We start from the raw sequence: 21,804 nt of genomic DNA on the forward strand, positions 1-21,804 counted from the left end.
AGAAGTCTACAGAAGCCCCAGTAGCCAGGATCAAAATTGCAGTATTGATATGAAGGTTTGGGGTTTTTCTTTTCAATTGCCAACAATTCTTTAAAAAATACATTAAACACAAAATCTGATTTAAACAATTGGTCACCTTCAGATTCATTCCCTTTATTACTTCAGACAACGGCTTTTCACTCTGAAATCGCTGCTTTTGGCAACCCTAGAATGCATTTGCCTGCACTGCAGTTGAGATGAGCAATACTTGGTATTCTGCATCTTTCTGTGTTTTACTTTTCCATGCTTTTGTCCAAGAATGTATAAAAGGAGCATTCCAATGTTTTGGGTTTTTTGTCTCCTCTGTTAGCAAACAGTAATGTGTGTGTATAGAAAGTATTACAATACTTTGATGGTAATTGCCATTTCTAACACCAATCTGTCATTATGTTGACCGTATTTGTGGCCTGATGGCTCACATAGCTTCTTCTGTGTGGACTGGAGGTCATTTTCTCAGTGTAAGGACTCATGCAGATGTCCATGCAAACTGGCCTGATCTCTGATGCAGTGCCCGTGATCGCTGTGACTTTTCCCACCCAAGCATCACAGCCTCCGAGAAATATGTGAAGCTGTCATTTTCTGGTCGGTTGGCTATTCTGGGCATTGTGATTGGAGATCTGACGTGAGACTGATTTGCACAGATTTCTTTGAGCCATAAGGGTACGTGTCCACGATCAGGGTTCACAGCGTTTTGGATGCAGAGTGTTTTCGCTGTGTGCAAAACACTGCGTTGTACAGTAGAAGCACAGTGGATGGGATTTCTAGAAATCTCATGCCCATTGTGCTAGTTTTTCCCGCAGTGTAAACTGACCTGTGGTGCGGCTTCCCGAGATGCAGCATGTCAATTTATTGCTATGGAGATGAGTGTTCTCCGTAGGGTGAACAGAGACTGCAGCGGCCTGAACCCTGATCTTGGGCAGCACTCACCGTACAGGATGCAGCGTGTGCGGATGGGGGGTACCCTTAGTCTGAGACTCACCGTGGCTAGGAGAGTCTCACTTACTCACATTCAAAAAGTGAATGCCAGTCCACGCAGAAGACATTGTGAACCCGTCATGTGATGCCGGAGTGGTGTTGGAAACTGCAAAAGGTAAATATCGTTACGAGGGGAGCAAAAATAAATAATCACGCCGGCATTCTCCTGTAATGGGTTATTCCTATGTTTGTTGTGTTCAAATTTTAGATATGCAGTCATTTTAGAAAAATTGATTAATCTGAAAAATTTTTTTTTGTTATATAAATCTTTCCCCCAATTTTAGTATGATGAGTTGGTTCCAGCTTCTTTGACTACAAAATACGGTGGGTTTTATATCAACACAGGAACACTCCAGTTTCGTCAAGCTTCAGATTCAGAAAATGAAGATTTTGTTGAAAATAAAAAGCACAAATCGTCAAAAGTGAGTTTTGATAAGGGCTGTGAACTTGTTTTTTTTTTTTTGTGCTAAGGAATGTTTTATTTTAATAGTTGTATAGGAAGAATTAAGGCACAAATGGTTATAATAAAAGATAATACAGCTTGTACAGATCAGAAGAATAAGCTGTCCATTATATGGAAACAGCGTTACAATACAATTATGCTTTCTTCATAACCACAAGTGTCCAAATCTTATACTGATAAGAAAATGAATACTACGTATTTACTTTTGTGTCAAGGTCACCAAAATCTAAACAAAAAGTAAATGGGAAACATGTCTGGATGGGGAGGGAGGGGGCTACAACCACAGTTCTGTGCGACTACATGGTGTTTAGAAGTGCAGATATAATGCTTTGAGCTCCAGCATCACTACCATCTCTATAGTCAATAATATGTATTAAGCATTATCTACACCTAAGATTGTAGCAGGGGCATCTAGACTTCACCACCAGATCTTAAGAAAATGAGCTGGGCTTCCTCTTGATGCATAGCTTATATAAAGGTAACACTATTCATTTCCCAAATCCCCGCAGCTCTTGATTATCTTATAGGATGTTTGCAATTTAATTAAAAAATGTAACCACCTAAAATAACATTTTATGCAGGAATGCTAAAAGGGGTTGTCCAATACTCGGCCAATGCCTTCTTAATCCGTCTGTTTCCCCATTTAAATTACGTTGATAGTCACCTCCAATTTAATTAGTGTCAGCACTTTCTCTCCCAGGATTGTGACGTCACACGATCACAGCATCTAGTCAGCGGCCGCTTCTCTCCCCATCTTTAGGCATATCTGGTGAAAGGGAGAGAACAGTAAGGCTATGTGCGCACGTCTGCGTATTACATGCAGTTACGCTGCGATCTGCAGCGCAGCGTAACTGCATGCGTCCTGCGTCCCCTGCACAGTCTATGGAGATTGTGCAGGAGCCGTGCGCACGTGGCATATTAGAACGCAGCGATTTGGCTGCTGCCCGAATGGCTGCGTTCTAAGAAGTGACATGTCACTTCTTCCATGCGGTTTGCATGCTGTCTATAGGGAGAGGCAGCATGCAGAGCACACGTTCTCTGCTGGCACCATGCGCTTCAGAACGGAGCTTTTCAGCTGCGCTCTGAAGCGCACCTTTTTGGTGCGGTGCAGAGCGCACACGTGTGCGCACAGCCTAACGCTCACTACCTCCAGATATAAACAATTTGTCCAAAGGAGTGTAGCAGCCTCTGATTGGCCGCTGGGATCGTGTGACATCACTCTGGTATGCAATCCCCGGGAGAGACAGTGCAGGCACCACTGGAACCAGAGGTCAATACAAGTTTATTTTAAATAAAGGAAATATACAAATTGCGAAGGGGTTGTCATAGTAAGACAGCTCATCCACCAATGCAAACAGGTCTTAAAATGAATAATTCTTGGCTCACCTGTGTGGGTCTCCATAAATTCTAGAATAGCTGCCAATAATTTTGCAGTATCCCACAGTAAAACAAGGGCTTCCGAACAAAACACCTTCAAAGTGCCACTATTACTAGAAGTCAGCTTCCTCACAAAGCCAACTCCTACTACTTTTATCGTGCTTCCCCCAAAATAAGACACTCTATTTTTTATTTTTTTTTGCCCCAGAAAAAGCACTGGGCCTTATTTTCGGGGTAGAGCTTATTCTGAGGGAAACAGGTGTGTGTGTGTGTGTGTGTGTGTGTGTGTGTGTGTGGCCTGAGGTGAGTGTGGGTGGCCTGAGGTGAGTGTGGGTGGCCTGAGGTGAGTGTGGGTGGCCTGAGGTGAGTGTGGGTGGCCTGAGGTGAGTGTGGGTGGCCTGAGGTGAGTGTGGGTGGCCTGAGGTGAGTGTGGGTGGCCTGAGGTGAGTGTGGGTGGCCTGAGGTGAGTGTGGGTGGCCTGAGGTGAGTGCGTGTGGCTGGCCTGAGGTGCGTGTGGCTGGCCTGAGGTGCGTGCGTGTGGCTGGCCTGAGGTGCGTGCGTGTGGCTGGCCTGAGGTGCGTGTGTGTGGCTGACCTGAGGTGCGTGTGTGTGTGTGGCTGGCCTGAGGTGCGTGTGTGTGTGTGGCTGGCCTGAGGTGCGTGTGTGTGTGTGTGGCTGGCCTGAGGTGCGTGTGTGTGTGTGTGGCTGGCCTGAGGTGCGTGTGTGTGTGTGTGGCTGGCCTGAGGTGCGTGTGTGTGTGTGGCTGGCCTGAGGTGCGTGTGTGTGTGTGGCTGGCCTGAGGTGCGTGTGTGTGGCTGGCCTGAGGTGCGTACGTGCGTGTGGCTGGCCTGAGGTGCGTGCGTGTGCGCGGCCTGAGGTGCGTGCGTGTGCGCGGCCTGAGGTGCGGGCGGGTGCGCGGCCTGAGGTGGGCGGGTGCGAGTGCGCGGCCTGAGGTGGGGCGGGTGCGTGCAAGTGCGTGTCATCCTGTTCGGTGTTTGCCGAGTATGATCACTGGGTTTTCTCTTGTTCCTTCTCTCTCTGTTTTCTTTAATAAATTATCCTGCAGTATTCTTTAATTCTTTTATGTGCATGGACACTTCATTATTGAACCGCGACTAGGGCTTATTTCCGGGGAATGGCTTATATATAAAGGGGTGGTTTACTACTCAGCATAGTTGGCCACACATCTCTTTAAGCCTCATGGAGGCGGCTTTGTTTCAAAGCCTTTGTTTAGTAAATTCTGCTTCCAAGTGGCAATATTGCGGAACCTTTTTTTTTTTTTTTTTTTTTTTTTTTTATTTTAATCCAATTTTGTTATTTTTAGGTATCGAAGTTGAAAGATGATGATCGGTCGCTTAAGAAGCGCAAAAGGAAAGAAGATCCAGGGGAGAAGGAAAAACAATCAAAAAAACTGAAAGTCGCCAATTCAGTGGGGTAAAGTAAAATCTCTTATACTCTGATTCATACAATAACTGTCTGCCGTCTTGGAGAGAGAAGGAAAAGGCCATTAGCAAACATCATTCATTTCATGGGGTCTTAACACATGTATCCTTCTGACAGTCATTTTAAAAGGGTCTTCTGCTATTTTGTATCCATATACTGAATCTGCATCAGAAACAATCAGAATGTGTGGAAAATTGTAAAGAAAACCTTTGATCTGGAAACTTTCATGACTTAAAAGGAGATCGAAATATCTTCAATTTAAATTTAATTAGGAACATTACAACTTGATGTTTAATCTGATAATAGATCTAGCTCTATAAAAAGAGAGGCTGAAGTCTGGGCTCTCTGACCGTATGAGCACTTTGCCATTCAGATGCTTTACAGCAGCTCGGGACCCACATGTTGGCGTCAGGAATGTCCTAGCATTACTAGAACTTGGGTACTAAGGGCAAATCTATAACTTGGAGTATACACAAACATAAAAGCTATAATTACTAGGTTATATATTTATAAAGCTTCACTTTTTAACATTAAAGGGCTACTCCGAGAATACTTTTTTAAACTTACTCGTTTTGTCTAGGCAGGTACGCTATAGAATTAACCCCTTAGTGACCGAACCAATTTTGTTCTTAATGACCAAGTCAAATTTTTTTAAATCTGACTAGTTACTTTGTGTAGTAACTTTGTTACTGGTAAATTTAGGTCAATGTTTTTCTTTTATCTGTGAAAATATCAGAATTTTGGCAAATATTTTGAAAATTTTGCAGTTTTCAAACTTTCTATTTTTGGATCCTTAAACCAGTTAGTTATGATGTATACAAAATTAATAACCTATCCCAAATATATAATTTACATCTGCTTCATTTTTCAAACATTTTATTTTGTTAGGCTGTTAGAAGGGTTAAAAGTTTAGCAGCAATTTCTCATTTTTTCAAGAAATTTACAAAACTGTTTCTTTAGAGACCTGTTAAAATTTAAGTAGACTTTAAATAAACTCCCCAAAATGCACATCTCAAATATATCAAAACTGGTTTCAGGAAAATTTTGAATCCTTCAGTTGCTACATAGGAATTACTGCAAAATGAAATGAAAAAAAAAAAAATAATTTTTCCACTAAAATGTTGCTTTAGCCCCAATTTTTTCACTTTTACAAAGGATAGAACTAAAAAAATGGAAACCAGAATTTGTAACCCAGTTTCTTCGGAGTATGATTATACCCAATATTTAGTCAGAAACCTCTGTTTGAACAGACGGCCGGGCTCGAAACAGGAGGAGCACCAACTGAATTTTAGAACACAAATTTGGCTGAAATAACCATTTTGTATTTAAAAAGCCCCTAAGGTGCCTAAACTGCAGAAACCCCCCACAAGTGACTCCCATTTTGGAAATTAAGCCAGTCATGTAATTCACGAAGGGGTGTGTTCAGCATTACAACCCATAGGTACTTCAGTCCTTTTTAGAATGTGGATGTGAAAACAAAAATTACGTTTTGTTTTGCTTAAATGTTTTTAGCCCCAAATTTGTATTTTTCTCAATCGACAATAGAACACAGACCCAATTATTTGTAGACCATTTCTCTTGAACGTAATTATTACCTTATATGTGGTGAAAAACTGCGGTGTAAGCATATGGTAGAGTTCAGATAGGAGAGAGCGCTAGTTGATTTCTGGAGTGTGAATTTGTCTGATTGTGAATGCCATGTCACATTTGCAGAGCTGCTTGCTGACATGCCAAAACAGCTGAAACCCCCACCCCACCCCACCCCATTTTGGAAATGAAACCCCTCAAAGAATTCATCCTTGGGTGTACTTAGCATTTTTAAGCTACAGGTGATTCATGCAACTTTATAATATTTAGATGTGAAAACAAAATAATTAAAGGTGCATCTCAATAAATTAGAATATCATCAAAAAGTTAATTTATTTCAGTAATTCAATACAAGAAGGGAAACACATTATGTAGAGTCATTACAACTGATCTTTGTCAAGTGTTTATTTCTTTTAATGTTGATGATTATGGCCAGTGAAAACCCAAAATTCGTTTTCTCAGAAAATTTGAATCATTAACAGAAAACACCTGCAAAGGCTTCCTAAGCGTTTAAAATGGTCCCTTAGTCTGGTTCAGTAGGCTACACAATCATGGGGAAGACTGCTGACTTGAATATGTCCAGAAGGCAGCCATTGACACACTCCACAAGGAGGGTAAGTCACAAAAGGTAATTTATAAAGAAGCTGCCGGTTCAGAGTGCTGTATCCAAGCATATTAACGGAAGGTTGAGTGAAAGCAAAACGTGTGGTAGAAAAAGGTGCACAAGCAACCAGGATGTCACGTTTGCGGAGTGTAGCAAGCTTGGTGAGGAGGCGTTCAAACCTACGTGCGTCTAATGCACATCAAACAAAAGGGGACACAATAACAGCAGGAGGCCCTTGAACTAGTGAGATGGGTTGGTGGGACACCTATCTTCACGTGCACCTGTCCCTCCTCTCCTAGCCAATCCCTATACAGTCTCTGCAACTGTTGCAGAGCATGAACCTTAGACCCTCCAGAAGACCTTATAGATGTCCTGACTAGTGAATGGCAGGTGGTGTTCAGTAGACCTCACTGCTGTGCACTAACAAGACAAAAGTTAAGACAAACGGTGGGGGGGGGGGGAAGCAACCAAAAAATTAAATCCTGAGAACAGGAACCTTCTTCCAAGGCAGCCAGAGACCAAGTGACACTATCTTCAGCAGGGATTGCTGGATAACAACACTATTTAAACCTGAAGGGTGTGACCACAAAGTGCAGCTATAACACTCAGCTAGGAACTACTTGGAAAAGCTGCAAGAGAAAAACTGACATTTAACCATTTCAGTACTAAGAGAAAAGAAACCCATTTAAATTTAGAGCGGCTCCAGTTCAAAGACTGTCACTGGTCTCTAAAAACAAGAAGACTAACATGACAGTACCTCCCCTTTAACAAGAGGCCTCTGGACTCTCAAGATTGGTAATGTCATTCAGCTTAAATGTGAACAGGTTCCTCCGGTTACCAGTAGTAGGCAACACACACTTCCGGAGCAAGGACCTGTGCACTACGTCATGGGTGTTAAGTGCTGGGGGTAGCTTCAGCCATATGGCCATAGGATTAAGAATGTTAGTAATCCTAAAGGGACCGATTAAACCTTGAGCCTAGAGCCCCAGACACACACTTCCAACTGGTTTTCTTGATGGACACCCATACAAAGTCATTTGTACACAGGTCCGGACCTGGATCTTTTATTCTCTTGCATGCATCGGTTAGTAGAGAACAAACTCCTGGCAAAGCTAACAGAGCAGTCTCCCCACCCGTTCAACAACTTACACTCCAGAACTGCACACTTAGAAAAGGCTACCCTCCCCCGATCACCTCTACCGGGGCCACACTGAGGCCTACTCTTCCCCTGAGGTGGGGGTAGTGCACTCTTATGTTTGTTTTTGACACTTTGATGGTCACTACTGGTGGGTAGGGTAGCGGGTTTTTCATAAGTACTGCAGAGATGGTAGCACACAGGCACTTAGTTGCCCCAACTAACTACTTCCCTAGACAGCCAGTTAATCACCGGGTTATGCATCTTCAACCAGGGAAGTCCCAGCACGATGGGAGTAGGCAAACCCTCCAAGACATAACAGGACAGGCGTTCATTATATACCAAGCCCACTTGCAGGTTGATATTTGGCACGGTATGGGTGAACTCTCTCTGGCTGAGCGGAGCTGAGTCAATAGCCTGGATGGGAATGGACTATGGGTCAGACCCAAAGTCTGAGCAAAGCAAGAATCCACCAAATTGGCACCGGCTCCGCTGTCCACCAGCACAGAGATTCTCCGTTTTTCCGCCAATAACCACCTCTGCTGTGATGGTAAACTGGGATGTGTAAATGGAGAAGTACATGGCCTGGTTGTTTCCCTCCACCCGTCCAGGAGGATGCGGCTTAATGTCAGATAAACTTGGCTTAGGTCTTACTGGACAGACCCCGATGTAATGACCTTTATCCCCATAGTAGAAGCAGGAACCAGACTCACGCCGAACGGCAAGCGACCCAGACTGAGGACAGGCTCCCCCCCCCCCATCTGCATAAGTTTGTCGGCTTGCACCAGTGGGAACTCTTCTCTGAGGCGTTGATCCACTCGAATAGTAAGGCCAATGGCAGCCTACAGCAACTCTGGGCCTGAGTATTGCACCAGAGAATCCTTAAGCCTACCTGACAACCCATGACAGAACTGACTCCTAAGTGTTGGGTCATTCCACTGGGTGCCAGTGGCTCACCTCCAGAACGCTGAGATATGCTACTCTACTGGCCGCGCCCTTTACTAGAGCTTTCGGAGTTTAGACTCCGCGAGTGTGACATTGTCAGGGTCTCCATACACCAAGGCCAGAGTCGTGAAAAATTCATCTACCAACCGCAGTGCCTTGGGAGTTGGTCGGCAGAGAAAAGGCCCATGACTGGGGATCTCCCTGCAACAGAGACTACTATCACCACCCGCTGCTCCTCACTCCCGGAAGTTCGAGGGCGGAGCCTGAAGTATAACTTACGGGCTTTACTCAGGTGGTAAATTTATCCCTCCCACCAGAAAACTTATCCGGGAGGGAAATCTTGGGTTCTTGTGCCTGGGCATGCAGTGAGACCAGAAACACAGCAATTTGCAGCATTTGCTGCACAACCTGGAAGTGTAGATCCGTAACTTCCTGAGAGAGGGTCTGCATCAGTTGTGCGAACGCAGCTGCCTGAGCCATAGAGGCACAGGGAAAAAAGTGGCTGAAGGTGATATCACGTTTGTAAGGTGTACCAAGCGTGGCACTGGGCGTTCAGACCTATGTGCGTCTGATCTAGTAGAGCAAGGACTAAAATATAACTTTTAATTAATCAGTTTAAAATCATTTCATAAAGTTCAGTGCAAAAATTGTGCAAAAACGCACATAAATTATATACAGAGAAAAGGATAGATCTCACCCAATTCTTAACCACGGGCAGACCAAACGCCACCAATTAGATGATAATGCAGACGGATTTGAGGGTTATTCAGAGGTAGGGTCCAGATGAAATGTAAGGTCCTAAGCCCTGTCGTGCCCCATGCAGTTGCTTCCGCCCTTTCAAGGGCAGAACCCAAGTAAAGCAAGCTACCCTGAATAGACAAGGACCCCCCACGCGTTTCCCTCTCAAATTTTAAACAGAGTTCATCAGGGGAGATTAAATAAATACAGCCTGCAATGGCAGGTAAGTATAACATCAGGGGAGATTAGATAAACACAGCCTGCAGTGGCAGGTATGAATACCGCAATAGTTAGATGTGCTAAGTGGCCAGTAGTACCATAACTGATGTTCATCCAATTGGTGGTGTTTGGTCTGCCCGTGGTGAAGAATTGGGTGAGATCTATCCTTTTTTTCTGTATATAATTTGTGTTTTTGCGCAATGGAATGATTTTAAAGCGATTAAGTTATATTTTAGTCCTTGCTCTGCTAGATTATCAATTCAGGACTTTTTGCAATATTTGTCAGCTTGGAAGAATTGTATTTATATCTATGTGCGTGTGATGCACAACAAAAAAACACCACAAACATAAGGGGACACTGGGGACAATAGCAGGCGGCTTTGGAACTAGTGAGAGTGGTTGGTGGGATATCTCCTATCCTCACCTGCAGCTGTCCCCCTTTTCCTAGCCAGTCCCTATACAGTCTCCGCAACTGTCGCTGAGCAGGATAATATTCCTACAAAAAAATTAGACTCTACACATTTATATCTTCAAATATTTTCGTCTCTTTATTTTTGCAAAAACACTTTTTTTATTAGAACACGATACGTGAATAGAAAAGGAAGGGGCAAATCCTTAGTAACACATGGGACTAATTATTGCAAACATTAGGTATACATGGGAGAGGGGTCAGTCAAAATAATAACCCTATAATAAGCACCGGTAAAAAAAACCCCCTATTTTTCATTGTACCGCCCAAGTTAAGTAACAAACGTGCCTTGTGCAACAAGATTTAAATTATTCACATTGGAGCATGCTGTTATTTCAAGTGGATACTAGATGGCACAAGTGACTATAGATACATTAACCAAGGTTTCCCAGCCAGTCTCCCATGCCAGTTAATGGCCTGGCCTAAAACTGCATAAGGCTAAGTTCACACACTGCGTTTTTTTGACGCTGCGTTTATGCGTCTTTGGCCGCTAAAAACGCACAAAAACGCACCCGCGTCAAAAAAACACGGCAAACGCATGCGTTTTTTCCGCGATTTGGTGCGCTTTTGGCTGCGTTTTGCTGCGTTTTTGATCTCTGCGGTTTTTCAATGCATTGCATGGGGGGAAAACGCAGGAAAGAATTGACATGTCCATTTTTTTTTTAAGCTCAAAAACGCAGCTTAAAAAAACAGTTGTGTGCGGGCAGCAAAAATGAAAACTCATAGACTTTCCTTGGGAAGCAAAGTCATGCAGTTTTGAGGCCAAAAACGCACCTGAAAAACGCGCAAAAATGCCGCGAAAAACGCACTGTGCGCACATAGCCTAGCATCTGCAACCTAACAAGGGCAGGCACAATCAGCTAAGAGTGGTCATTGACTAATTTATCTTAGGCTGCTTTCACACATCCGGTTTGAGCCGTGCGGCTCAATCCGGCTGTGAAACCTATGCAACGGATGCGGTGAAAACGCTGCATCCTTTGCACACGTTTTTTACATGCGGCCCGTCCAGTTTTTGCCGCTTGCAGCATGCTAATGAGCATGCGCAGTGGACAAAACCGCATGCGGTGGCCGGATGCAGTTTTTGCCGCATTGCGCCGCATCCAGCGTCCATAGGGATGCATTGAAAAATGCGCCGCATCGGCCGGATGCGGCGCGATGCGTTTTTTTTTTTTGTCGGAGCAAAAAATGTGCCAGGGAACGTTCCATCTAGCCGCCGCATCGGCTAAATCTGCCGCATGCGGCAAAAACCGGACGGAACGTAAGCCCATGCGGCACAATGCGGCGCCAATGCTGGAAAAAACGAAACCGGCGGCAAAAAAAAAAACTGTTTCGTTTTTTCAGCAGAGCGCCGGATTGTGCCTCACTGCTACAGCCGGATGTGTGAAAGCAGCCTTAGTGACTATCTTGTACTACATATACCTGTGTCCACAAACTATTAATAAAGTGCATAAGCTTAAAATAAAATGACACTTGATGTTGACACTTGTATGCTTATAAAGTGCAAATGCAATTTGGTATATAGAATTATAATAAATAACCGGCTTATATCCTTATATAAAGTACAAATGCAGTTTGGTATACTTAATTATGATAAATATGCAAAAAAAAGTATTCTAAAATGCATATGCTGTTAAGAAGGACAAAACATCATTATAAAGTGCTTATGCAAATAGAGAAGATAAGATTGAACACTAAATACTAGTAATATTTCATTATAAAAATTGCATTAACCCCTTCACGACCGCGGGCAGTAAAATTACGTCCTATTTTAACGTGACCAGGGACGTAATTTTACTGCCTAAACTTCATTTGATTGCCGTGGCCATAGCAACGGCTTTCAAATTATATCCCCTGCTGTTTCTTACAGCAGGGGACCTTTGCTTGACCCCAGGGGGGGTGGCATCGCCACCCCCCATAGGCGATCGATGTGATTGGCTGTTCAAATCTGAACCGCCAACCACATCGTTCGCACTAATTTCGGCAAAAATAATGCCCGAATTAGTGCGATACTGTGAGATCCTGCTATGATCTATTGTATCAGCTACAGCAGATCATAGATGGATCTCAAACATGTCGCCCCCAGCCCCTGCAGCACTGATTGGAGCGATCGTGCTATGACGCGCAATCGCTCCAATCAGTGTGCAGTGGGGCGGTCTGATCTGCAGGTGGCCGCCCTCCCCAGGCCTGTGCTGGTCTGGGGACCCTCCCCCAACATGTCTGCAGCGTGCACTGGCTGGTACTTTTGGTACCACGCCACCGCTGCTGCCGCCGCAGACGCCGCCTCTGCTGTCACCGCGCCTGCTCCAATGGTAAGTATTGCGCTCCGGCGATGGACCCTGCGCGCTCCCGTGAAGGCCCCTGCCTGTGCCCGCCCCGATCTGCCCCCCGGCATCCCGATCTGCTTCCCACGCGATATGCCTGCCTCCTCTGTCATCTCTATTCTGCTTCCAAAGTTCCTTCCTTCTGCCTTTGCTTCTCCGCCCCCTCTGCTCTCCCTCTCTGCCCCCCCCCTCTCCCCATCCCCCTCTGCAACCCCCCTCCCCATCCCCCTCTGCAACACCCCCCCCCCCGACGTCCTCTTACCTGCTTTAACGGGTCGTCCGAGGTCTTCCCTGGCCCGATCACATCTGCCTCCATCGCTGGGTCCTTCTGCTGATCTGTCCAACGTCCTGTCTGCTGCTCGTGTAAAGCTGTCCATATCACTGCCTTCTTGTTCCTCTGCAGTTCCTCTGGTCAGTGATCCTCTTGGTACTGTGAGTATAATTTTTTTTTTTTTTTTTCTTGTATCCTGTCCATTTTTACACCTCATCCGTCCGTGCGTCCCGCCGAGCGCTGATCAGGGATGCAGATAAAGGATCTGCATTCGTGGTCAGTTTTCAGCGGGACTTTTTTTTTTCCCCATATCCCCGACGCTTCTTGTATCTCATCTGTCCATGCGTCCCGCCGAGCGCTGATCAGGGATGCACATAACGTATCTGCATCTGCGGTCAATTTTTGGCGTGACATTTTTCTGTATTCGCGGCGCTTTTTGTATCGCAGCCGTCTGTGCGTCCCGCCGAGCGCTGATCAGGGATGCACATAACGGATCGGCATCACTGCTCAATTTTTAGCGTGACCTTTTTTTTTTCCGTATCCCCAACGCTTTTTGTATCTCATCCGACCGTGCGTCCTGCAGCGGCCGATCAGTGCACCGCGTCTGTGCGTTTGAAAAGTTAAATGGCGTTCCTTGTCTTCTGAGCCCCGCCATGCGCCCAAACAATTCCTTTCCACCACATATGAGGTATCTGCGTACTCAGGAAAAATTGCACAATACGTTTTATGGTGCATTTTTTCCTGATACCGTTGTAAAAAAAAAGGTACCTGGTTGATACAAAAATTTTGTGGTTAAAAAAAAAATAATAATTTTCACGGTTCAACGTTAACTTCTGTCTAGCCCCTGGGGGTACAAGGGGCTCACCAAATATCTAGATAAATTCCTTGAGGGGTCTAGTTCCAAAATGGGGTAATTTGTGGGGGAGCTCCACTGTTTAGGCACCATAGGGGGTCTCCAAACATGACATGGCGTCCGCTAATGATTCCAACCAATTTTGCTGTCAAATGGCGTTCCTTCTCTTCTGAGCCCCGCCATGCGCCCAAACAATTACTTTCCACCACATATGAGGTATCTGCGTACTCAGGAGAAATTGCACAATACGTGTTATGGTACATTTTTTCCTGATACCCTTGTGGAAAAAAAAGCTACCTGGTTGAAGTGAGTTTTGTGGTGAAAAAAACAATTGTATTCATGGCTCAACATTATCAACTTCTGTGGAGCCCCTTGGGGCTCGCTAAACATCTAGATAAACTCCCCTTGAGGGGTCTAGTTTCCAAAATGGGGTCACTTGTGAGGGAGCTCCACTGTTTAGGCACCATAGGGGGTCTCCAAACGTGACATGGCGTCCGCTAATGATTCCAACCAATTTTGCTGTCAAATGGCGCTCCTTCTCTTCTGAGCCCCGCCATGCGCCCAAACAATTACTTTCCACCACATATGAGGTATCGTCGTACTCAGGAAAAAATGCACTATAAATTTTATGGTGAATTTTTTGCCGATACCCTTGTGAAAAAAAAGCTACCTAGTTGAAGCAACAGTTTTGTGGTAAAAAAAAAAAAAAAATTCTTTTCACAGCTCAACGTTATAAACTTCTGTGAAGCCCCCAGGTGTTCAAAGTGCTCACCAAACATCTAGAAAAATTATTTGAGGGCTCTAGTTTCCAAAATGGGGTCACTTGTGGGGGATCTCCATTGTTTAGGCACCTCAGGGGGTCTTCAAACCCAACATGGCGTCCGCTAATGAGTGCAGCTAATTTTGCGTTCAAAAATTCAAATGGCGCGCCTTCCCTTCCGAGCTCCGATGTGCGCCCAAACAATTGATTTTTACCACATATGAGGTATCATCGTACTCAGAAGAAAATGCACAATAAATTGTAGGGTGCACTCTCTCTTTTCTCCCTTATGAAAATGAAAATTTTATGGCTAAAGTAACATTTTTCCAGCACCCATGACGGCACCACGAGAGAGGGGATCCGCCCTTCAAGGACAGGAAACCTCCAGAATAAAAAGGGGCGGCACCTCTCCCCGCATCAGTTGGTTTCCTGTCCTTGAACAGGGAGCCTCCAGGGATCCACTGGATCCAAGAAGGTCCTGATGGGCCCAAGATTCAAGTCCGGCACCCGGCCGGCCGACTCTGGCAGCAGCACGGGTCCTGCTGCGGTCGGCCGAGGTGCTGTGGAGCTGCCGCAGCGGACCCATGGGGGTCAGGTTTGCGTGCGGCGCGCCCGATAGGAGCGCCAGGAGCCTGCGGGGACCAGGTAAGATCCGGTCGGCTGCAGGGCTCTCCCGACGCAGCATACCCACGGGGGTCCTGTCTGCGCGCGGGCTCCTTCCCTCCCTACTCCGGCCCCCCCCTCCTCCTTACCACGGCGTACCAGCGCTAGGGGCCGGGATAAGGGTGGCTGCTGCTGCGCTCCCTGCGGGGCGTCCTCATGGCGGCAGATGCTGTGGCGCTTCCGGGTGATGTTGTGTGTGGCGGCGGGGATGTCCGGGCGGTGCACATGCGGAGCGCCCCCTTTCCTATTGGACGCGCGGATGGGTCGTCATCTACCGGAAATGGGGGCGGAGTTGCCAAGGTTTTTTTGAAATACAGAGCGGCAATCTTCTCTATGGTGCCTGTGCTCGGTTACCATGGCTGACAAGCAGTCAGCTGCGTCTCCTTCGCCTCCCTCCTCCCCAAAGCCTCCCTCTGATCATGATACTGCCTCCCTGAAGCGGCAGCAGAGGTGGCAGGGATGACAGTGTCACCGGCTCGGGTGTCAAGCGTGGGATCACTGATGACCGGTCCTCCAAGCGGAAGGACCCTGACTTTCCTGACAGAAAAAGGCCCTCTAAAGGAGGGAAGTCAGATGATGTCCCTGCTGACCCGGTATAGCCTCTTGCATCTGTGGGTGAGTGCTACCTCATGAGTTCCGCTTCTAACCGGCGGTCGTCTTGTCTGTTTTTTATAGGATCGCAGTAAACCTAAGAAGTGTTTATCTAAATCCAGACATAAGGAATGTGCCTTGTGCTGTAAAGAACTATCTGGTTCCTGGACTAAGAGGCTGTGCAAAGGCTGCATTCAGCAGACTTTGTCGGAGGAACTGCCGGGATTTGCCTCCGATCTCCGGGCCATCATACGGCAAGAGGTCAGGGACTCCCTCTGATCCCTGTCTGGGGCGCAGAGTGCTGGGGGTTCTAGGCCCCCTTCACCTACCCACGAGGACTCTGATAGGTCTGATGGGGAATGTGATTCCTCTGGCTCTACTTCCCGCTCCTCTTCAGATAGCGACTCAGGGGGTCGCCAGTGCTTCCCAATCGAAAATATGAAGAAGTTGGTTAAGGCTGTGCGGACCACTATGGGCATCCCGGATGAGAAACCTGAAAAATCTATCCAGGATAGGATGTTCGGGGGCGTGGAGCAGAAAAACGACGCTCCTTCCCGGTGGTGGATAAAGTACAGGCCTTAATTGCCCGGGAATGGAAGAGACCTGATAAAAAGCATTCCCTTCCAGGCGCCTTTAAGAGAAAATATCCGTTTGAGGAGGCCTCCTGCTCCACATGGGATAAGGTGCCAAAATTGGATGTGGCTGTCGCTCAGGCGTCCAAAAAGTTTGCCTTGCCATTTGAGGACATGGGTTCCTTGAAAGGACCCGTTGGATAAGAAAGCTGATGACTTCCTGAAGAATACCTGGGAAGCTTCTGCCGGAGGACTGAGACCCGCCATTGCGTCTACATGTACGGCTAGATCCCTGACTATATGGATAGACGAACTGGAAGACCAGTTTCGATCACGAGCACCTAAGGAGGAGATTGCTTCCTCCCTCTCCAAATTGCGGGGGGCGGCGGCCTTCCTTGCGGACGCCTCGGCGGACTCCGCTAAGTTGGCTGCAAAGTCAGCGTCCCTCTCCAATGCGGCTAGAAGAGCTCTCTGGCTGAAATGCTGGCCGGGGAATCTGCAAACTAAGTCTAAACTTTGCAATATCCCTTGTCAAGGTGAATATCTGTTCGGGCCGGTCCTGGATGACATCCTGGAAAAAGCTAGCGACAAGAAAGGCGGCTTTCCCTTTCCGTCGTGTCCTTCTTCACGGCGGTACTTTCGGAGGAAGCCAGTTCGCCGCCCCACCCGGCCATGGGATCGGAATGCCTGGTCCGATAGAAAGAATCCGGGAAAGGGGTTCATGTTCAAGGGCCCCTCAAAATATCAGCATAAGTCGTCCAAGTGACTCGCTTTCCCAGGTCGGAGGGAGGCTCTCTGTTCCTTCCGGCTTGGGAAAGGATTTCGTCCAGTGCATGGATCCTGGGCCTCATACGCTCGGGCCTCCGACTCCCCTTCCATCACCCTCCTCCTCCCCGATTCCTGGTTACCCCTCTGCGTCGTTCTCCTGCGGAACAGCTGGCTTTGGAAGCAGAGGTCCGTCACCTCCTCTTCAAGAGGGTTCTAATGGAAGTTCCCGCACGGGAACAAGGAGAAGGATTCTACTCCACCCTCTTTCTGGTAGGGAAGCCCGACGGTTCCTATCGAACCATCATCAACCTGAAAACCCTCAACCGGTTCCTTCAAATAGACAGCTTCAAGATGGAGTCCGTGCGGTCCATCGTGAAATATCTGTATCCCCATTGTCACATGGCTGTCATAGACTTGCGCGATGCATATTATCATGTCCCAATCCACTCTCTCTTCCAATGCTTCCTCAGAATAGACCTCCACATGGGCGGTCGGGTCTGCCACTTTCAATACAAAGCGCTCCCCTTCGGTCTGGCCATCGCCCCGAGAATTTTTACGAAGATAATAGCAGAAATGTCGGCATATCTGCGTCAGAGAGAGGTCCTTCTGATTCCTTATCTGGACGACTTCTTGATTGTGGGCGCCTCGGCTCGCCATTGTGCGGCCCTTCTACGGCAGGTGCAAGCTTCCCTGCGGGAGTTGGGCTGGTTGATCAACGAGGAGAAGTCCAGATTAATCCCATCCAAGGTTCAGCTGTTTCTGGGACTCACTTGGGACTCCAACACTCAACTATGTCGTTTGCCTCCTTCCAAAGTGGAAGCCCTCCAGACCCAGATAGACCGGACTCTGCGGCACCAGCGCATGTCTCTCCGGGGTGCGATGTCCCTCCTGGGCTCCCTGACTGCGGCCATCCCGGCTGTCCGATGGGCTCAGGCACACACCAGGGTCCTGCAGTGGAATATCTTGCAGCATCAGACCGCTCACGGAGATCTGGACAGACTCATCATTCTCGACCATCACACATTGCAGTCCCTCTATTGGTGGCTAGATCCGGTCCACTTGGGCAGAGGGGTGCCTTGGATGGCGCCAGAGCCCGTGGTGGTAACCACCGACGCCAGTCTCTACGGTTGGGGTGCACACTTGGACACTCAGTTCATTCAGGGACGATGGTCTGGAGGAGAAGCTCAAAGTTCCTCGAATACAAGGGAATTGCTGGCGGTAGAAAAGGCGTTAGGTCGTTTCCTGCCGTTATTGCGCGGTCACAATGTGAAAGTTCTGTCGGACAACCAAGTGACAGTAGCGTATCTCAACCACCAGGGGGGTTCTCGCTCCAGGCACCTCATGTCCATCACAAGCAGGATCATGTCTCGGGCAGAAGCTCATCTGGGCTCCCTGTCGGCAGTGCACATCCGAGGGAAGGAGAACATTTTGGCGGACTTTCTCAGTCGCACCCAGTTTCACCAAGGCGAATGGTCTCTAAATCAGTCCGTTTTCGACAGGATAACGGAGATGTGGGGGGTTCCCGAGATAGACCTCTTTGCAACCCGAACCAACAGGAAGGTTCCCAGATTCTGTTCCCTGGATCCGAGGGATCATCCATCCCCACTCGGTGGATGCCCTATTACTCAGATGGGACTTCCGGCTCGCATATGCCTTCCCTCCGATCATCCTCCTCCCTGCAGTGCTCAGGAAGATACGGGAGGATCGAGCAGCCGTGATTCTCATAGCACCCTTTTGGCCAAAGAGACCTTGGTTTTATTGGCTGACGCGTCTGTCAATCACCAATCCGTGGGTTCTCCCAGACCTACCGGATCTCCTATCCCAGGGTCCAGCCTTCCACCCGCAGAACACCAGGTTACACCTGACGGCGTGGCGCTTGAGCTGTCACTGTTAGGCAACAAGGGGTTTTCTCCGGGTCTGATCTCCACCTTGATGCAGTGTCGGAAGCCTGTCACTACTCGTATTTTATGGGCGCGTTTGGGCCAAATTCCTGGCCTCTACGGGTGCGGATCCTACTAAACCACCCTCTGCCCCGGTTGTCCTAGAATTCCTCCAGAGGGGTTGGGAACTGGGTCTGTCGGTTAGTACTCTAAAGGTGCAAATCTCCGCACTGAGCGCCTTGTATAACCATGCCCTGGCCGGAGATCCCTGGGTGTCTAGGTTTGTTAGGTCCTGTACTAGGTCTAGGCCTCGGTGCACCATGCCACTGCCGTCCTGGGACCTTAATTTGGTCCTGTCAGCTTTAACACTGTCCCCGTTTGAGCCCTTAGATTCTATCTCACTCAAGCATCTGTCCCTCAAAACGATTCTCCTGGTCGCGCTCACTTCCGCCCGTAGGGTTAGTGACCTTCAGGCCTTATCCATTTCTCCTCCGTATACCCAGTTTTTTGATGACCGAGTAGTTTTAAGAACTGACCCTGCCTATTTGCCGAAGGTGCATTCCCACTTCCATAGATCACAAGAAATAGTGCTCCCCTCTTTTTATGCCAACCCTTCTACTCCGGAGGAGATGGGATGGCACTGCCTGGATGTTAGGCGTTGTCTTCAACGGGATCGGTTGGTCACCTCAGACGGGAGGAGGGATAAGTCTGTTTGTAGTCTTCCAGGGTTGTAGGAAGGGGCTTAAGGCTTCTAAATCCACCTTGGCCAGGTGGATCAGGGATGCCATCTCTGTTGCTTACACGGCCGGGGGTGAAGCCATACCTCCTGGTCTGAAGGCGCACTCCACGCGAGCGATGGCATCTTCCTGGGCGGACAGGTCAGAGGTTTCCATCGAGCAAATATGTAAGGCGGCAACCTGGTCTTCTCCGTCCACCTTTTTTAATCACTATCGCCTTGATTTGTCGTTCACCGACATCACCTTTGGGAGACGGGTTCTGCAAACTGTTGTCCCTCCCTAGGTCTTCATCTCTGTAATTCTCTCGTGGTGCCATCATGGGTGCTGGAAAAATACGTAATTACTTACCGGTAATGTGTTTTTTCTGAACCCATGACGGCACCCTTACATTCCCTCCCTGCACTTAGGTGTTGCTAGTTTGCTTCCTTTTTCGCTCCTCTTCACTGGGCGGTTATGGTGGCGGGATATGTTTTAACGATGTTCCTTGTTTCGGAGGTCCTGTCATGCTCGGTAATCAACTGATGCGGGGAGAGGTGCCGCCCCTTTTTATTCTGGAGGTTTCCTGTCCTTGAAGGGCGGATCCCCTCTCTCGTGGTGCCGTCATGGGTTCAGAAAAAAACACATTACCGGTAAGTAATTATGTATTTCTTCAGCGCTCTATTGGGAGACCCAGACGATTGGGGTATAGCTACTGCCCTCCGGAGGCCACACAAAGCACTACACTAAAAAGTGCAAGGCCCCTCCCCTTCTGGCTATACCCCCCCGTGATATCACGGGTTCTCCAGTTTTAGCTTTGTGTGCGAAGGAGGTCAGACATCCATGCATAGCTCCACAGATTTTAGTCAGCAGCAGCTGCTGACTATGTCGGATGGAAGAAAAGAGGGCCCATATAGGGCCCCCAGCATGCTCCCTTCTCACCCGTGGATGGTGTTGTAAGGTTGAGGTACTTATTGCTAGTACAGAGGCCGGAGCCCACATGCTGTTTTCCTTCCCCATCCCCCCTCAGGGCTCTGGGTGAAGTGGGATCTTACCGGTCTCCAGGCACAGAGACCGAGCTCCATCCACAGACCCAGAGAACCTGCTGGATATGGAGCTGAGTATCGTCAGGGACAGGGCCCTGCTACATCAAGGTACTCTGTGTTCCCATGCACATCGCGCCCACACACACCAGCATTGCTGGGAGTGTTAGTGCGCCGGGGACAACAGCGCGGAGCGCTGGTGCTATTATTCACTGCAGCTTTGCTGAGTGAATTTATGTATTGAAAACGGCCGCGCCGGCCGCTGCTGGTTGTTTTTTACATTGTGGCGCGGCTGGGACTTGTGGTGCGCCGGGGGACTTCGGCGTCGGCCGTGCACATGGGACGGCCGCGCTTATTACTAGAGTCCCCGGCTTTGCGGCCTAGCTTTCGTTTCGTTCCCGCCCCAGCCCTGCCAGTCAGAGGAGGGGCGGGACGCTGTACAGTAGCTCAGCGCAGGGAGCTGGAGTCTGCTTTGCATTCTCCAGCCCCCTCTCACTGAACACAGTGAGACGCCGGGTTCCCGCTCTTGGCTGGGGCTCGCCCACGGCCCGCCCCTCTGCACAGGACGGGGAAGAGAAGCCGGCAGCCATTATGGTTTCCACTCTGGGAGAACGGAACCAGTCACAGGTTTTTGGGCGACCTCGCACCCGCTCTTGTGCGGGCGGTAAGCAACTGACACCACTAATGCTGAAGTGGGCTTTTGGACTGTGTGCTGATATGCTATGCACTGTACTGTACTGTCGCTATTCTGGGCAACAGCAGCAAATAAGCAATGCTGCTGAGGCACAAGCTTTCAATGCTTCGTCGTTTGCATGTGCTGCAGTGTTTACTGTCAGATTGGGCAACAGCAGCAGTAGAGCAATTTGTGCTAAGGCACAAGCTTTCAATGCTGCTTCGCTTGCATGTGCTGCACGGTTTATTGTTATGATATACATTCACTGTATGTCGCTATTCTTGGCTAATGCGCCCAGATAAACAGACAAAAGCAGCAGTAGAGCAATGGTGCTACGGCACAAGTTTTCAATGCTGCTTGACTTGCATTGGCTGCAGTGTTTACTGTCATGCTTGTATGCTATACATTCACTGTATGTCGCTATCCTTGGCTAATGTTCCTGGATAAATAGACAACAGCAGCAGAAAGGCTAGGGTGCTAACGCGCAAGCTTTCAATGCTGCTTGGATTGCATGGGCTGCAGTGTTTACTGTCATGCTGTATGCTATACATTCACTGTATGTCGCTATCCTTGTCTCATGCTCCTAGATAAATAGACAACAGCAGCAGAAGAGCAAATGTGCCAAGCCACAAGTTTTCAATGCTGCGTGTACTACATGTGCTGAAGTGTTTATTTGTACTTCATGCTTGTATGACTATTCAC

General features: G+C 48.0%; 1 protein-coding gene across 2 annotated transcripts in view; it reads left to right on the top strand.

Annotated features, from left to right (window-relative positions):
- The window catches only part of UBN2 (ubinuclein 2), a 228,306-nt gene that overhangs the window by 68,951 nt on the left and 137,551 nt on the right, over positions 1-21,804 (top strand). For both annotated transcript variants that reach the window (XM_075321912.1, XM_075321913.1), the window contains 2 exons: positions 1,299-1,436; positions 4,179-4,288. In XM_075321912.1, coding sequence (XP_075178027.1) covers positions 1,299-1,436; positions 4,179-4,288 — 248 coding nt within the window. The remainder of the gene's footprint in view (positions 1-1,298; positions 1,437-4,178; positions 4,289-21,804) is intronic.

This window comes from Anomaloglossus baeobatrachus, chromosome 8 (assembly GCF_048569485.1).
Source record: "Anomaloglossus baeobatrachus isolate aAnoBae1 chromosome 8, aAnoBae1.hap1, whole genome shotgun sequence".
Lineage (NCBI taxonomy): Eukaryota > Metazoa > Chordata > Amphibia > Anura > Aromobatidae > Anomaloglossus > Anomaloglossus baeobatrachus.